This window comes from Rhea pennata, chromosome 5 (genome assembly GCF_028389875.1).
Source record: "Rhea pennata isolate bPtePen1 chromosome 5, bPtePen1.pri, whole genome shotgun sequence".
NCBI classification, from domain to species: domain Eukaryota; kingdom Metazoa; phylum Chordata; class Aves; order Rheiformes; family Rheidae; genus Rhea; species Rhea pennata.
In genome coordinates, this window is record NC_084667.1 from 11,812,248 (window position 1) to 11,830,327 (window position 18,080).

Here is an 18,080-nt window from a genome sequence, read left to right on the forward strand (position 1 = left end):
TTTCCTTGACAGATTACTTTACTATCCTTACAAGAACAAGCTAATAGGTTTATATACAGTAACCACTCAAGAGCTTGGATGATACCATAAATGAAATAAATTGCCCACAGAGAGATGGTATCTGCAATTAAAGCTAGCTGATACACTCATGGACTGGAACGGGAAACAAGAAGAGCAAATGGAGTAGTTTTATGTCAGTGCCAGGGAAGTTATATTAAGTAATAACTAAAAAATACGAAAAGAAACACAAAAGAACCATTATTTGAATACAAAGCCATGTCTCCAATTTTTACAGTTTTTGATAACATCATGCTCTTAGATGGCAAAGAACCAGAAAACACTGCTTTAAATCTTGCAAAAATACAAGATTGCTTTCTCTCAATTAACAGTCTGTAGTTAAGAATGGCGCACACAAGAAGGGGCAGAGTTTTTTATATGCTAGAAACTGGCAGATGAACGGTAAGAGCGTCCCTCTTCATCGTTCTAAGAGGCATGCGCGAGGCGCTGCGCAACCCTGCTTGCGGTCAAGACCCCAGAGGGAGCAAGCACTGAACTACCACATTTGCGAATCGCAGCGGTTGTTGACCAAGACTAAAGCCGGCCGAGCCACGCCGCCGCCCCTCCAGCGCCGGCAGGGCGCCGCCGCGCACCTCCCGCCGCCTCGCCGGCGCGCGCGCCGCCTGCGTCCTCACCGCACGCGCGCGGCGGCAGCCCCGCCCCGCCCCGCCCCGCCCCGCCCGCGGAGAGCGAACACCCGGAAGTGAGGGGAGCCGCACCGTCGAGACGAGCGCCAGCCGGGACGCTCTAGGCCTCATGGCGGTTGTTCCGGGCGGCATGGAGGAGCGGCGGTACCGGGCGGTGTCGGGGGCGCCCATCGCGCTGCGGCGCCGCCAGCACAGCGCCTCCTGCCGGGAGCTGGCGGTGCGCGGCCCCCGCCTGCAGCTCCGCTCGCTCAGCGCCGTCACCTCCGCGGTGTGGCTGGCGGCCTACGGGCTCTTCGCGCTCAGCGAGGTACGGCCGCCGCGGCCCCGCGCCCGCCGCGCCGGGGCCTGGGAGCGGGGGGCGGGAGCGCGGCGCAGCGGGTCGGAGCGGGCGCTAGGCGCCCCCTGCCGCGGCGGCGGGGCGGGGCGGGACGAGCTGCCGGGGAGAGGGCGGTGGCGGCGCCGCGCGGCCCCGGCTGGCCTGGGCCTTCCGGGCGCGGCGGGTTCGCGGAGCGGCGGTGAGCGGTGCCTGGCGCGGCCCGCTGAGCTTGCTCGGAGGGGCGAGCTGCTGCTGTGAAGGGTCCCTTGAAGACGGTGGGCGCTTCCTCGGAAAGCCCACCCGGGATTTTTGTGCGAGGCGCAGAGAGCGCTGCGCTGCAGGTGTCATCTGCTCGCTCGTATGGCGTAGCGGAGGGAACAAGACCTCAGGCAGCACGGGTTTCAAAAGCAGCTGAAAAATCTAGAAGTATTGGCTTGGATATCTGATCTTTGATCCATGCTCACAGAGAAGGACCATCTTCCAGACCTGGACCCATCCTGTTACCCTGAGATTAAAGCCAGGGGTTTGGCTTGACTGAAAAGGCTGATCGCTGTGGCTGTCACACTCCAGCTTCTCAGTAGTCTTTCCAAAAAGTGGAGACAGGGACTGAGAGACGCGAGTTGGCAACGTTTCTGATGTGAAAAGGTGGCTCACCGTCCTTTGGTTGGAAGGGGAGTTGTGGTCCAGTTTTTTTTCTTTACAAAAGCATATATCCCAGTCCCCAGTTACCGCCAACCATCTTCCCGCTTGATTTTAAGTGTGTGCATGCAGCCTGTATGTTACTTGACTACAATCCTCCCTTTCTGCCAGGAAACCAGATCTGAATGTCTTCAGCCTCTTTGTGGATTTCAGTGCTGTAATTCTCCACTGATTTCACAGTGATGACAAACTTTGGGAGGAGTCCAGTAGCCTTTCTTTTTGAAGGCAGGCATGGTTTCTTTACCTCATATAGTGATACTGTCACTGGTTGAATGGGAGTGCCATGCAGCTCTGGTCCTTTAGGAAGTGTCCTTTAGGAACTTTGATTCACGAGTGTGTGGCCTCTGGCTCTCTAAAACAAGCCTCAGGCTGTAGGTTGAGAACATTGGGAATGTATTACCAGGTCTTCAAGTTACAGTTGCTGACTTACTGTTGCCTATAGTTTCATGAGTTGTGTATTATTTTACGTAACAGCGAGCAATCTCAAGTTGGAGCACGCAAAAGACCGTTTGTTTTCAGGCAAAATGCAGGAGAAAAGCAAGAGAAATTAAGTTTGAACAAGTTTAGACTTACAGTTTATAAGAAAACTTAAATCTCCTAGTCTAGTGCTTTTGCTAAAAGATCTTCCTTCCACTCTTGAGACTCACCTTGAACTCTAGTAAACATTTAACAAAACTTCTCTGTTAGATTGACCTTTCCTCTACAGATATTTATATGACCTGCTGTCTTCTCTGATGTTCCTCCCTGTTCTGGATTGAGTTTCTCACACTGATTTAGAAGTGGATGAAGTTCTGTTGCTCATTTCAGTTTCAGCTCCCAATTCTTTCAGATCATGCTGCAGAGACTTGTGTTTGGTAATTTGAACCTCATTACCATATATCAGCCAGCCCAGTGAACGCCCTGCATGCATAGGGGACTGCACCTAATTAAAAGTGCCATTAACTGTAGACTTAATATTGCGGTTTACTCTGCAATATTACTTTGTATAAAGCAGTGTTCAATCAAATGTAAGACTGGAGCTCTGTCTTTGCTTGGCTTGTGTTACAGAATAGTATGGTGCTTTCTGCTGCTATATTCATCACACTGTTTGGCCTGATTGTGTATCTGCACTTTGTGAAAATTGACCAGGAATCTCTGTTAATCATCGGCTCACTCGGCATTCAGGTGACTTCATCCTATGCTTCAGGGAAGGAGAGCACAACCTTCATTGAGATGAGTCAAGTGAAGGATGTGGTTATCAATGAAGCCATCCACATGGTAACTGTATACAGTCTTTCTTCATGTGTATCTGTAGGCACACTTGCATCTAGTATATTTTCATGAGAATGGTTTACCAGGGCAATTAAACATAGCAACATCCATCCATAGCTTTGCTGACCTCAGGTGCTTTGTTCCAGATTTCTCTTTATTCTACCATCTGTTTTCTTACCTTTAAAGGAAAACTTGAACAAAGAAAATATCTTCAAAAAGTCAAATCCATCCCTTAGATAATGCACTGAGCTAGTGGTCTTTAGTTCTTCCTGTTACGCTATTCTTATAAATTCTGATGCCAACCTCCATGACTATTCCAGAAATGATAAGAAGATAGATGACAACGAAAGAGATTATTTTTTTTCAGTCTCTGGAGTTTTTTTGCTATGCTTCTATGGGAAAGCAGACAGCATATTTGTGTCCTTTTCAGGTTAAAAATAGACAAATAAAATTATTTTCTTGCTGGGTGAAGAGTGAAAAGGTACAGTATAAATTTATATATTTGACTGTGGCCTGGGGTGATTGGGACATGGCATATACATTGTATTCAGCTGTTTCTGCTGGGGGAAGGAGGCTCAGTAACTTCCAGCAGAAAGGCTGAAGCAGATAGCTGAGAGAGATAACATTTTACAATGGCATCCATAAATCCACCAGAGCTAATCCTTCAGAGCCTGGAGTCATATTCTCGTAGCCTTATTTGGAAGAAATGTATTTTACTAAAAAAACCTCTCTAAAGTTAATTTCAGGCATCAACCAATCTGTGAGGTAAAGGCCCATCTTGTACATTAACACATTTTGATTGCAGATAAAATTAATTGGTCTCTTTCTGATAGCAAATTTCTTCAGCTGAAAGTGAATTTTAGAATAGGCTCTATCTTGAGAACTGTTTTGCTTTCTTAGCAATATATTGCATACCACAGCTAGATAAGGAAGAGAAGTGTACTGAACTTGCAGAATGGAAGATGTATTTTCACAGCCACTTTTTCTTGTTAGATCCTTATTGGATGTGGTTACTATTCTGAAATTTTTCCTCTGGCTGATATTTCACATCCAGGGAGTGTTTCCCTAACTCTCTTACCAGTATGACTGTGGTATGTAAATGGACTTCTACATCTTCAGTTTATGCAGCTCTTAAAACTGTTAAGATATTTGCCTTTTGATGCAGTATATATTGCCTCAGGTTTTGTGTGCTATACATCAATAAAGCTTGTTAAAAGAAAAAGTCACTTTCAGATATGCACATCTTCCATAAAATCCATATACTGATCAACTTTCTGTGACATGCGATAGATGCCAGAAGCGATCTAGAGGTCTCCTGCAAATTGTTCAAACACAGTGATAAAGAACTGAGTTCACAGATGCAGTCACTAGTATAATTAATGTCATTGTAGATGAAAACAAATTCTTATTCTTATTCATTCCCCACAGTCTTCCGTGAGCACTTCAATGAGTGCATCATGGCACAACAGGGAACTAGCAAAAGGGAATGAACGTCTCAAAAGAACTGTATTCTCAAAAGAACATAAGAGAAAAGCATCGTTAGCAGTAATGTTTATATCCTGGGTTCTTTCCTGTGTATCTATCTATCTATATGTATTTGTTCTTATGTTTTGTAATATCTTGCACTGCAGTGATTCAAATAGATTTTTTGCAAGAAGGATGCTTTTGGAGAAGGGATCACTTTTTCTGAAAATCACACTGCCACCCTTCCTACTGAGAAGGAAGAGTTCACAGGACAAAATGTTTCTCATATCTTCAAGGCTGAACACAAACAGGAAATGGGAGAGGAAGAAACTGATTTCAAGCTTCTTTATGCATAATTTTGTAGCAAAAGTATCATCTACCCTATTTACCCTATTAAAACACTGTTGTTTCTGCTAGTTTATCTTTAGATAGTGTCAAACACTTCCTTCAGGCCAATGCATTAAAACAGATCCTCTTCCTACAGTAATTCCACGCACTCTGACAGCATTCTCAAATTTTGCTGATTTTGTCTGTTTGTCTTGTAGCAAAAAGTTATCTATTATCTGTGCATCCTTCTCCAGGACCCTCAGGATCCTCAAGGAGTGTCTGAGGTTGTGCCACTCTTTCAGGTGAGTCTGACTGAATTGTGGAGAAATCCAAATTTTCAGTTTGTGTGTGTACCAGATGTCTTGATGTATTTTTGTTGTGTTACAAGTAGCCCAGTTACAACTGTTTTTTCCCCCTGGCTGAGCCTTCAGGTTGGCTCATACAGTGCTTTGCAGCAGGAGGGATCAGAAGTTATGGCATCACAGACTACAGCTCTCACAGAACTAAGTGCTGAGGATGCTTTCTCATCTGTCCTGCATTCAAAGAATAGGGAGCTGTGTCAATTTGAACCCAATCAAAAGCTTGCATGAACTAAGTCTTTGGCTCACTTAGGATAATGAGAACTCATAGAGCTTTCTGTTTATAATTTCACGTTCTGTGCTACCACCAGAACTACAGCACTGTGCTGTATTTGATTTTTGTCCCAGGTCTGTGAGCCAAAAGTTCTCATAAAAAACTCCTTGGCGTTAGAGTGAGTTCCTCTTTCTCACCATTGACAAAGATCACACTATAAGCTATGAACAATTTGCTTAAGGCATAATAACGTGTTTGCTTTGTTACCCTCTTTCCCCTTCTTGTCTTCTGCTAACCTGTTCTGACTGTTCATAATCCCAGTCTTTGGGATGGGATTTCTTTCTGCCTGAGCTTGATCATTGAGTGGTGGTAAGCAAGCGGTGGTACTTCACATCTTAGATTGCTGATACCATTTTCACAGCCTTCTCTGTCCTTCTAAATTCACTTGCTGATGATGAATATTAGCTTGAAGTCTGCATCCAGTTTATGACCAGATACAGTTAGTCCTCAACTAAACACTTTCAGGTACAAATTCACTGATCCATTGATACTTGCTGCTGACTCAGTCCCACAATCCCAAAGGCATTTACTAACAGTAATATAAATGAAGTATTTCACACGTAATTAAGGGAGAAAAACAGTTTTGTTGGAAGACTACAACCAGAGAGCTGCACTCAGGAACCTGTTTTTAATTATACATGCTCCTTTGCAGCTTCAAAGGGGCTGCCTAGCATTTTTATGGATTCTTCTAGCTCAGCTCTGAACAATGTTACTTCCTTCATGGAAATACCTTGATTTTGGTAGATTTGACTCTACCAGCAAAGGAGGTACAGAAAGAGCTACGTCAGTTTTAAATTCATTACCTGCCAGTAATTCTTACTTTTAAAGTGCAAGTTGGTATGTAACTTAGTTTTGAGGGAGCAGTAATTAGTAACTCTGTTGGAACTCATTCATTGGGTCTTTGTTCCTCTAAGTTATGTTAGTCTTCAAAAATACCATTTACCATGTCACTGAGCCCAGGAACACTTCTGTGCTTCTGCACTGAATTGACCTATTGTTCTCTTAAGCAACATTTGCAAGGAAAGGCATTTGATGGACTTTATACGGCAATTTTGTTTTGGGAGCTCAAAAGTCATGGGACCGTAGGGACTGAGTGACTGAAGAGGTCAGATGTGGGGTGGGGAAACTTTCACCTCTTTGCTGACTTTAATCTGGTCCAGGTCAGAAATGATGGAAAGTCATTATACTTTGACCACTGTTACCTGTTTGTGTGAAATGAATTAATAATCTTTCAGTTAATCTTTTGTTTTCCTCTTGTTGACAGTACTAGCAGAGGCTAGGGCCAGGAACCTAAAATCCTTGTTCTAAAGGTAGATTTTTGAGGGTGGAAGTCTGTTAGGATGGTGCATTCATGTATGGAAATCTGCTGTTTTGTAGGTAAATAGAGGTAATATAATTTAATCATAGGTTAAGTGGTTGGAAGATGTGAGTTTTTTTTTTTCCAAGATCTTACTGTGCACTGTGAGTAGAGAAAGGGAAGGATTTCTCATTTGGTGAGTGACTCAGGCTAACTGCAGAATGGTGCTGTGTGGTCTGACCCAAAAGCTTTACGGACTAGCATTTTTCATCACAGAGCAGGTATAGCTTGTGCAGTGGCTTTGCCTTCACCTCCAGGCTACATCAAACATCTCCTGGAGTTTGTTGGACTACTTCTCAGTGAATGTGTAAAAGAAAAATCTATTCTCTGACTTAAGGTGAGATAATAAAGCTAATCAAGTACAGATAACTTGCTCTTGCATTCCTTCTACGTGCATTCTTTTGACAGCTTTGTCTGCCTGACAAATCTCACTGGGTGGGAAGTTAAAGCTTTCCAGCTCTTTTACAACTGGTGCAGAGCCTGATTCTCTGTTGCTTGATTTCAATTCTAGAGCTCCAAGCCACGTCTGGACTGCTTGATAGAAGTGTACAAAAGTTGTCAAGAAATCCTGGAGCAGAGGAAGACAGTTCCACAGTCATGTGGAATAAAATAATACAAGACAGAAAACTTGCAGCAGGATTTGGAGACATATATAGAAAAGCAAGCAAAACTGACCGCATTTTTTTTAATTAGATGAGTAGAATGTGGTACAGCAGTAGAAAGGTGTTAAGGCTGAAGGCCACACTCACAGAGCTGTTACAGAAAATGTCAGCTCAGGAACACAACTGACCCTTGCTAGGGGGCTGTCATGAAATCGATTGCCGTGAAGACAAGTGAGTAGAACTTTTTAAAGAATTGGACAGAAAAGGTTTCTCCAGGCCTCTCCAGGAAAGAATTGAGGGGAAATATGACAAGGAGAGATCAAAAAAAAAAAAAAAAAAAAAAAAAGCATTGAATGTGTATTCTTTTAAGGATCTGAAAATTGTGATAACCACACAATGTAACCTTGGCCAGACTGCCAAAAATGTGCACTTTTTATGAATTTCTTCTTAACCTTTTCTTTGAAAAAATGGTACACCACTCTAGAAGACGAAACCTGATGGATGGACTAGGACGGTAACTTCCTCTGATTCACAGGGGGATTTCAGAAAGAAAACAATAGAAAATTAAAACATACTGTAGCATTCAATTGCATTTGCTAAAATGTCTACTATTCGTAAAAAGGGCCATATCAATGGGCCTGGGAATACGTTGGAATATGTTGTTGAAGATGGTGAAAATGACTATATGAATAAAGCTATATTGATTTATGTTCTAGAGAGTAACTTAATGTTGGAAAAAATCTTCCTTACTGATAATCTAAAAGTTATGATAACTTCAAGTAGCATTTTCCTCTCCTCTTTTTCTGTGACATTGTAGTAATACAACTGAGGCAATTCAAAATGCCTTCAGAACAAGAGCTAAACCAGCAAGCTGGCAGGAGCCTGAAGGTTATATTTAATTTGCATACAATGCCCTATTACAGCTGTCTAACATAATCTAGAATGAAACAGTTTGTGTATCATCACGCAATACTGTAGAGATAAGGTGATTTTTGATTGTGTCATGAAGTTTTAAAGACACGGGTTATTTCATGTCACAGGAAGAAGTGTATTCTAGTTGTCCAAAAGGCAGAAGCTTTGGGATGTGCCACTTGTTTTTGTGAGATCTTGTCTAGGTTACATAATTTCTTCTTCTTTAATTTCTCACAAATGCTTTTAGTGATAGAGTTGGGGGCCTGTTCTGCTCTAATGTAGGTTGAAGGGTCTCTCTGAAATTAGTGAAGCTGCACTCTGATGCCAACTGTGTTTGTCTGCAAGTTCAGGCAGATCTGGGGAGGATGGGTGTTGGGGGTAGGGAGGTTGAGTTGGCCATTAACAACAGCCCCAGGCCCTGGGAGTGTGACTGTGTAAATAATTGTGGAGGTCCTTTGACTCAAGAACCATGTGGTGCACCAGAGTTGTGTAAGCAGTTGCTCATGGCTCAGTGGTGAGGTTCAGGCAGCTTTTGTTCCTTCAAGGGTCAGAGAAATGGTGAGGGGTCTTGAGGAGACAGTAACCTAGACAAAGCATAACAGCAGGAAGATTTGCAGAGAAGAGGGGAGAATGTTTCAGAAGGAAATTATGTCTCAGCAGAGCAGAGTCCTGGGCCTGAGTGTGGTGGGAACACTGATTATGCTTTGAGGTCTTGAGCATGCACATTGTGGGAATGAAGGAGTTGTTACTGTGTCACAGAAGAAAGTCCAGAAGATTGTTTTAGCCAGCATTTGAGGGCCTGACCATCCTGTGCTCATGGAGGTGCATATGTCATCCTAGTGATGCGCTAAAGCTGAGAATAGGAAGATCAGCAGAGAGAAACAAGGAGTCGGACTAGGGCAAGTTTGCCCCAGGGATGTGCCTGGATACCAAACCTCATCTTTGTACACATCGGTTTACCTCAGGGCTGTTTTGGCCTTTAAAATAATAGTTTGTTTCACTCTGAGAATAAATGCAACTTACTCATGACAACTGCATTTTATTAAGAACAAAGAAACAGAAATCTCATGTTATCACCCAGGCAGCCTTTTACATACACACAGCAGTTAGGAAAACAAAGGCGTTTGTCATCACAGTCTATACTCTAGAAACAGTCCAGTCATTGGCAAAACCAGTGATTAAAATAAACATTTTCTCTACCAATCATACAAAATAGGTATCTACACAGGCTTTTCTGAAGTCAGGTAGGCTATAAACAGGAGGTATATGTGCATCCATCAAAGTAGGTTGGTCCCTGAAATACTCAAGTATTGGTGAATATCTTTAAGAAATAAAGAGGTGGAAAGAATTCATATGCCACGCTCATGAATTTAAAGTGCCGTTATGTCAGAAAATAATAAACTTCATCACAGCCCCTGCTCATTCAACATGTCTTCTTCCTGTTTGGCCCCGACACAAGTATCTAAGAACATTAGTGTTAGTGCTGTAAGGTAAGTACAGCCTCCAAACAGTCAACTGGAGACTTATCTGTAGTGAGCATCCTCAGCGCAGATGGCAGCTTATTCTGAAGCAGCTCTGTGAATGCAGGGTTACAAGAGGCAGACTGCCAAGTACCCCTACAGGTTCCAGAGGAATTGTTTGCTGCAGGTGACTGTATGAGGAGGAATAATGTTCTCTTTATTCAAATTTATCACATAGCTGTCCTAAGGTCACCAAGAGAGAGAATGTATGTATGTGCATGAGAGAGCAAATACATACTACTGCCCACGATATTGTGATACTTAGTCGTTCGACGGTATACAGGAAAAAAAAAGACTAAAACAATGCCTTCTCAAAATGATTTTTTTTTTGGCTCAGAAATCACCTGCCCTTTGCAATTGCTTGAAGGAATGGTCCTTAAATTCATGACGAGTGGAATGTATGTGCAAACTAGGTCTCTATATATTCTTTTCCTGATTTATGGCATCTATGTTGTTTTCTATAACCCACCATCATTTTGTTTTTTTTTTGGGGGGGGGGAATGTTATAAAGAAACTAGCAAGGGATTGTTTAGAATTATACAAAATGCTTGTGTCTGTCCCATGCTCTTCTCTCTTAATTTATGGCTATGCACCCACTGTAACCTTAAACAGAAACTTTTTGAATGATCAGCAGTGATTGGATATTTCAGGGTTGGTGGCAGGTACTAGGAAGTAAACACACTGGTATGGTTAGTTTGTTCATTTCTGAATGGCTGTAGTTTGCTATTGCTGAATTCTTTTTAATGGTTGGATTCACACTGTTTTAATTTGGGAAAGTTGCCCATGAATGCACAAGTATTTTGAAGCTCCACATAGGAAGAATAATTACCCTTTTCTAAAGTACTTAGATTTTTTTTAAGGCTTATGAAAATAGTAAAACTCAAGCCAGGTAAGATGTAGATGTTCAAAAAGAACGGCTGTTTTCTTTTTATTTGTTTAAAATGCTTTAGACTTCCTTCAGAGAGACAAAGTCCCCTTGAAACTGTTATATATATATAAAACATTACTTAGATGAAGGACAGTACTTGGATATATATTTTCTGACTACCTCCTCCTTGTTTTGGTAGCATGAAGGAAGCAGGAGTTTGAAAGGAACAACTTCTGTGAAGCCAGAATGGCAGAGCTGATTCGTTTTTTTCGGGGGGGGGGGGGGGGGGGGGATCTGTGCTAGTTGCTGAAAGACAAGAAATACAAAATTTGCTTGCCTTGCCTTCCTTTGTCTGAGATCACGTGCAGTTTCAAACACATCCCGAAACATAACAGTGATTAACAGAAAGAGTCTCTGAAAGTGCTTGTCTGATGCTGGGCATGTGACACATTCAGCCCTGCAGCAGAGATCTAGTCTTCATCCATAACACAGAATAGCGTCGACTCCTGTAATACATCGGTCCTGCAGGAGCTAGGGCATCATCTGACACTGTTCCAGTCCCAGTTGCCCAGAATCCTCAACATACAAAAAAGCCACTTTTCCACCTTTAGTTAATTAAGGTTGAAATTATTTACAAGTACCACTAAACTCTTGTTTCAAACTCCCTGTTTCAGGTATAAAAACAATCCCTGACCCACACCAGGCTTCTTCTTGTCAGTTTAGTTCCTCTTCTCTCAGGACAGTCTGTTCTTCCTTTCTTTCATGTCTGCAGCAGGGACTAGGAAGGTTTCTGTGTCTTTGAATTTGAGGGAGGAGTCATAGCTCTAAGGAAATTTAAAATTGTAGTCTTGGTTGTGCTGAGCTGTTGTATAAATATACACAATTATTGTAGGTGTCTGTAAAAAGACTGTCTTTATTTTGGGAGTGCCAGCAGTGAATCTATACACTGCTGAAAACGTTAATACGATGGCTGTTCACAACCAGAGTCTAAATTTGAAGTTATGCCTAAACTATCTAATCAAACTATGCCATGTTAATCTTTACGCTGTGGTAATTGCCTTTTTCAGTATGTATCTAGTTTGTGATCCAGTGATATGCAGCTCCTCACACAGGCATTATTGTCTTGATGCATCCTTGCACAGAGTTCATGCTACATACCACAGTATATCCACTACCACCTGTTTTTAGTTTTTGCAGGACTATGTATTCAGCTTGCTGCAGTCAAGTATAAGCCTATATATATATATATATATATATATATATATATATATATATAAAAGCCCTGCAGAGTTTTCAGTTTAATTCAGGTAAAGAACAGGCAAGTTAGTGATTGATGCAAATAGAAAATTCTTAGAAATAATGAGAATAACTGAAAGGGGCTGTGATGAGGAAGAGGCCACTGTGAGTTTCAGACCTAGACTGAGGTTCCAGACATAGGGGGTGCGCAGTGGTCTAAAGGCAGGTGCAAAGCTGTGAAATGGAGGGATCAAAAAAAAACATACGTGCTTGAAAGAAAAGCAGTAAGATGAGGAGATGGAAGAAAAACAGGTAGAAGAGATGTAGGGGATGTAATGTGGCTGGAGCACTGTGCAGTGAAGTCGGCTGAGCCGTGGTGTTTTGGATGGAGTGTGGCATGGAAAGGAAACTCCTGCGGAGTTCCAAAATCAAGTGTTTGAAAAGAAAGGACACTGCCTTTACCCACACTAAGGAACTTCATGTATTATTATGGAGAAAGAGTTAGAGCCTGTATTAAAACAAGATAGGTAACCAGCAAAATCACAGCAGTCTAATTCAGTACAAAGCAGTGCAAAAAAAGAAACAAAGTCAGTTGGAAAGAGCCCTCAGAGCAGGGTGGGACCCTTAGTGCTTCGGGGCATGGAAGGGAAAAAGCACTGACTTTCAGTCTCCCACAGCTTGTTAGCAGGTGGTGTGCTTTGTGAGTGTTGTATAGCGGATGGGAGCGAGGTTGTTGAACGGTAGTTAATATAGCTGGCAATAAGAAGTGTTGCTTCAACAATCTAGGGAAAAAAAGAAAATGATTAACTGTAGTCTAACTGTAAGTCAGTTAGAGGAGAAAGTGCCCTTGAGGAGAAAGTCACTACTTGGCTGCAAAACTTTTGCAGACAACCATGTCTCACATGAAGTTTTTAAACTTAAGGCCTGTCTTTCAGACAGGTAGAGTAAGTTACTCAGTTAAAAGTTGCACCTTACAAGGGATTTCTTGAATGTGTATTCAAGAATATACAAGTGCAGCAGTCAGAAGTACCATTTGCCAGCGCTTATACAAAATGCCCAGCTGTGATACTGCTAGATGGAAAGAAACTGTTTGTAATTACCTTTGGAACTGCCATTGTGAAAAGGAGTTTTTCAGTGCTGTGTTTTCCAGAACTCCTTTCTTTCATCTGACTGACTACAATCATGAAGTCATCTCGACAGCCTCCAAAGGTCAGCACAGAAGAGTATGAATAAGAGAGCTTCAAGTGCTGCAGACAAAGAGTTGGAAAGAGTTATACTTCTATACAATATCCACATCAAAATTATGTATTTGCTATTTACTACAAGAACACCAGATCTGCAACAGTAATAGCCACTCCTGCCGCTGTGAAGGGCTTGACTGTATAGTTAGCAGCTGTCAGAGAAATCTCAAGTGAGAAGTGCATTTCTAAGATTTTCCCATCTTGCTCAAGGCCTCATTACTTCAGAGCAGCAGCCCAAACTCTGTTGTATCTCTGATGGAGGTAACAAAGTCCATCTATCACTGACATTCTACAAGATGTCTGAGCTTGTTTGCTGCCCATCAAAGTTAGCTGTCTCATGAAACCTTGCCTTTCAGCACAGCTGAAATTTTCCTGTGTTTATGCAGTGTTCAAACACAGCCCTCACTTCCTTCATCTCTGACCTCTACAGATTAACTTCTGGCTCCATCTGAAGTTAAAGGCAAACTTCTACTGACTTTGAGAGGACTCAGAGAAATGTGTTTTTGTGGGAGATACGTTCTTTTTCTTAAACACCGTTTCTCACCATACTGTTATAATCCAGTATGCTGATACCATCTTCATTCACAGCTATCCAGACTGGACAATCTTCCAAGGAAGAAGGCAAAACAGGCTGAGGAAATAAAAATATAAATATATTAATTTAGACATTTCTTGAATGCCACAGAGAAGAGGCTTCTGATATAAGTCTTGGGTTTTAAGGATAAAGTGGAGATGAGAGAGAACCTATAGGTTCACTGGTTTGGCCTAATTTGATTGTTAAGAAGAGGGCACCTTTCAAAATATAGAATGACTTCAAAAAAATAAATAGATTTATACAGAGATGCAACAAATATTTCTGAGATTAGTTAAATTGCATCGGTGTCATTAAAACTGAAGGTAATGCTGGGAGAAAGCAGCAGAATGGCAATCCTGCTCTGTTCTGGTTCTAGTTCTTGTACTACCCCTTCACTCAGGCAGTCAAGCCTGTCGGTTTTGATAGTACCCATGCATCATACACCTCATCAGTGCAATTTTCTGTCTTGTAGATTTTGGCAACTGTGCATCAGTCATCTATTAAAGATGTGTTGTGTTGCTGTGGCTAATGACATGAATCTCTCCTGGCAATCTGCTGTTAAGTGGCTAATGCCATAGCTTTTGCTGTTTAACTACTGAAAAGCTACAAAATATGTTAATCATAAGAAATATCAGTGTTATTTCAACTCTGGATGAAACTGTTCTGTATTCTGATTCTTCAGTGTCAGTGACCTCAAATACCAGTAACCTCTTCTGCTTTTACTGCTGATAGCCACAAAGTTCAGGGGAAATCACTGTGCTGCCAAGACTTTTTGAAAACTTCTTGTATATTTACTCAAGACATCCCTTTTATCCTTAGGCTTTATTCCATAACTATAACAGGCTGGCAGCTTACCCCATCTGTGCCTCAAATTTTCTGTTTGTGCATCAGGACAGCAGCAGCACTTGCCTCTCTCATATAGCAGGGAAAAGAGCCAGTTCTGTGCCAAGCAGAGAACAGGACTGAAAAACACATTCTCCTTTTAGCTAACATTAGCTGCAGGGCACGACTCTTCCCTTTTCCTCCCAGTGCTATATCAGTATTTTTAAAGCTATCATTGCAGCCTTGGTGACCAGGAAATACCTGCCTGTAAAAGCTCTGGAAAGGTGTAGTAGGGAGAAGTAGTATCTTGTATTATGATGAACCGATGCAGCCAAGGAAGAAGTTTCAGCGTTTATAACAGAACATTAGCAGCCCCTAGTGTCTACAACATATTCCTCTTCTTTCTAAACCAGTGTGGTAACCAAACAGAGCTGGTCCAGAGCAGTATTGTTCAGTTTTTCCCCTTCCTGAAGTAGGAGCATTTTCAACCTGCACTACCAGAAATCACAGATGTAGCTCTGCTGGGAGAGTCTACTCTCAAGAAAGGAAAAAAGTGTGTTCTAGTTACCTTAGCAGCAAATATTTTGGTTCCAAAGAGAGGCCATTTCCGGGCCACCGTCAAATAAATTCGAACACATTCTGGTGGAGAGCATCCCTGCAGCATCATCCACTTTGTCGCCAACCTGTCGGCCACTTGCCTTTCAGAATCCAAGACACAAGACGGCACCACTTACTAATGACTTTCAAGGTAAGTAAAATTATATCAGATCATAAATGTACCTTTAATTCCAAAGGGCTGTTCTACACAGCACTATGGACAGGGCTGGTAGCACTGTGAATTAGGAAGGCTGTACAACCTGCATTTATTTTAGTTATTTTAGCAGTTTCTATACATCCACAAATATTTTACTATTACTTACACTGTAATGCCCAGGAATCCCAGTCATATACCAGTTGCTTAATGGTGTATACATTAAACAGCTGTAACTGCATTCTAACAGCTGTTGCAGAAAAATCCTGCACAGCTTGTCTTCAGATTGAGTTACACTCTCACCTTCACCTTAACAAGTCTGTAGAGTGACCTATGTGGAGCAGCAATACATATTAACCCTCTCTTGATTTAGCTTGCTAGGGATACTTTGCTTGGGAGTTACTCTGCCACATGCACATGGAAGCCGTTTGCTTCCCAGAGGGAACTGTGTCAGTTCTACCACTGCATCCCTGAATAACTTGGGACCTGGAAGATTACCTTTCTCTCTGGGTAAAACAGTCGAGATCCATGGCAGTGTCTGAATTCTGTTCATGAGCAATTCAGGTCTGTGTATAGTATGCAAGAATTTCAAAGTCAGAACATCAGAAAGCCCTGCTAAAATATGTCTTATCAGAATTACTGCACGGCCTGTAGCAGCCTATATATGCTGTCTTCATAGTCTGATGCAAGTGTCAGGCATCTAGATTTCGTTAAGACTTGAGGGAAGGGTAAAACAAAAATTCAGAAACAAAATTAATCTTAGGTTTAGACAGGTTAGAGTTTTTAGAGTTTGCTGGAACCGAATTGTGTAATTTGAAAATGAAAGACATGCTTCTGGTCTAGAGGAAAGTTAGTTGGCTGATTTGGCTGATTTTCTATTGGTTAACTGCTCTTTCCCTGCAAAGGAACCTTCTCCTAAGACCTGTGTTTTTTCTAAACTGCATTAAAATTCTATTCACAGGGCTCCTTGAAACTTTTGAAGTATGTAGAGAGAAATTTGCAAGTATAATACATTGTTTTCAGTGCAAAGTATAAGAGAACAAATTTAGTCGTACCTGAGCTGCTCAGGAGTAATGCTTTGCTTATAGCGTTTGGGATAGAATTTATCTAAGACTTGGTGGAGAAGATGCTGCATTTTGGATTGTGATGTTCCCCCAGGACTTGAAGATACTGGTCGGTCCAAATCCCCATATTCCACCTAAGATGATGTTATAAGGTTTGGAAGTTACAGTGCAACCAAACATTCCATTAATTTCCATACTGATATCTACCATGTTTATTAAAGTAACACAAAATGACACTATTTGTGTCTATTTACAGAATTTTATCTGCAGTATTTACTACAGTAAAAATACAACAGAGCAACTACTGGGGATATGACTGCCCAAGAAATTCTTTACTCATCTAAGAAAGCTGGCCCAGTAACAAGACCTAAGCCAGCCAAGCTTTGGGATTTTGTTTTCAATTGGCCAATAGAAAAAAAAGCACTAATTGTAAAGAGCGTGGACAATGTTCCCAGCCGCTTAATCTCAGTTTACATTGCTTTAACAAATGCAGCAATAAGTTTCAGGCCAGCAAGAAATGATTATCCCGTTTTTCATACCCACAACCTATACTTGTATTTTATGTGGTAAAACGCTAAATGCAAGCCTGGAGGTCTAATGGAGGATCCTACAAGATCATTTACTCTTCCAGCAGTGATATTATTTTCCAGTCTCCACTGAGGCACTAATTGGAGCAATTCTGGGATATTCTAGCCTAGCTAAATCTCTTAGTGCAAATTTTTTCTTCAGAAGGAAAGGAGATACAATCCTATGGCAAATTTTCCTACAGCAAAAGGTGTGCTAACAACACGTCTTCTCTTCTTTGTATGCTGGTATAATGTGTTTGTCACGGGACCTCTCAGTTTCATGAGAAATACCACTTTTGATGGAAAAGATAGCTGCTTAGTCAGAGATATTCAGTATGCAGCTGAACTCCCTGGAGAACAAAAGGGAGGATTTCTGCCCAAAGCCATGCTCACCTGAGCCATCAGAGCCACCATTTCCAGCGCTAATTCCTTATTAACAGGAAACCTTCCACTGGCTATTTCACTGCTGACTTGGAAGGCCAGCAGCAGCCGTTCCCGGTCTGTCTCGCCTTTAGCCTGGCTCCGAAAATACAGTCTAAAAAGAAGAGAGAATTGCAAAAGAAAAAATTTGTTGTGAACTAACTGAGAATAGAGGTGGAAATTTTAATCAAGATAGGTAAAAACAGAAGTTCTCTTCCCTGCCCTCCCCCCTCTGCCGCCCCGAGTGACCTTTGTGCATTAGGAGGGACCTGGACAGAGATTCAAAAACTGAGCTGTTTCCTTCATGAACAAGATTTGGACAAGGAGGCTCAAAGCATCCTGTATAGCTCTGGAAGGCACTTGAATTCTGTAAGCCAGCCACTTCAAGACAGCAAAGCGGGAAGAAACGCAGAAACTTCATGTCCCCCCTCCCCACCACAAACGGACAATATTTAAGACATGGGCTTTAACTTCTCTGCTTTTTACAGAATATAGAGCTGCCTCTGCTCTGAGACATGGCAAGTGTTTTGCAAGCTTCTGTATGGCATCCTGGCCATTCTTATATTCATTACAACCCTCCGTCACAAAAGATTGTCAAATACAGCTAAGATCCAATAGGAGCCCAGTTAGCACTTCTTGTTTTTTTCTGACCAGTTACAGTAAAATCATTATTTAAAAAGGTCTTCTGCTTCAGCAGAAAATAAAAGACCTAATTAGCAGCTTTTATTGTTAAAATTAAAGAATCATTCTTGC

At 41.8% G+C, this 18,080-nt stretch overlaps 2 protein-coding genes across 4 annotated transcripts in view; one reads left to right on the forward strand and one right to left on the reverse strand.

Moving 5' to 3' along the window:
* Nucleotides 1-766: 766 nt before the first annotated feature.
* Nucleotides 767-17,972, forward strand: PIGH (phosphatidylinositol glycan anchor biosynthesis class H). 3 transcript variants are annotated; one of them, XM_062576707.1, is made up of 5 exons: nt 767-1,011; nt 2,767-2,976; nt 4,980-5,063; nt 15,232-15,274; nt 17,184-17,972. In XM_062576707.1, the coding sequence occupies exons 1-5, from the start codon at nt 814-816 to the stop codon at nt 17,189-17,191; spliced, it is 543 nt and encodes a 180-aa protein (XP_062432691.1). In that variant the 5' UTR covers nt 767-813; the 3' UTR covers nt 17,192-17,972. The 3 variants fall into 3 exon arrangements, with proteins under 3 accessions (XP_062432691.1, XP_062432689.1, XP_062432690.1); XM_062576705.1 differs by lacking the exons at nt 15,232-15,274; nt 17,184-17,972 and adding an exon at nt 7,263-8,061; XM_062576706.1 differs by lacking the exons at nt 15,232-15,274; nt 17,184-17,972 and adding an exon at nt 7,263-8,061 and having other exon boundaries at nt 5,016-5,063.
* Nucleotides 12,495-18,080, reverse strand: part of PLEKHH1 (pleckstrin homology, MyTH4 and FERM domain containing H1) — a 43,428-nt gene continuing 37,842 nt past the window's right edge. The window contains exons 23-28 of the mRNA XM_062576704.1: nt 17,301-17,442; nt 16,333-16,475; nt 15,095-15,224; nt 13,675-13,761; nt 12,990-13,136; nt 12,495-12,671 (exon numbers count right to left, since the gene is read on the reverse strand). Coding sequence (XP_062432688.1) covers nt 12,495-12,671; nt 12,990-13,136; nt 13,675-13,761; nt 15,095-15,224; nt 16,333-16,475; nt 17,301-17,442 — 826 coding nt within the window. The remainder of the gene's footprint in view (nt 12,672-12,989; nt 13,137-13,674; nt 13,762-15,094; nt 15,225-16,332; nt 16,476-17,300; nt 17,443-18,080) is intronic.

Excerpts from the sequence above, each read along its gene's own strand:
- PIGH (XM_062576705.1), top strand. The coding sequence starts at position 814 with ATGGCGGTTGTTCCGGGCGGCATGGAGGAGCGGCGGTACCGGGCGGTG. Across the intron at positions 1,012-2,766 it reads GGCTCTTCGCGCTCAGCGAG|AATAGTATGGTGCTTTCTGC; the intron begins GTACGGCCGCCG and ends CTTGTGTTACAG. Across the intron at positions 2,977-4,979 it reads TCAATGAAGCCATCCACATG|CAAAAAGTTATCTATTATCT; the intron begins GTAACTGTATAC and ends TTTGTCTTGTAG.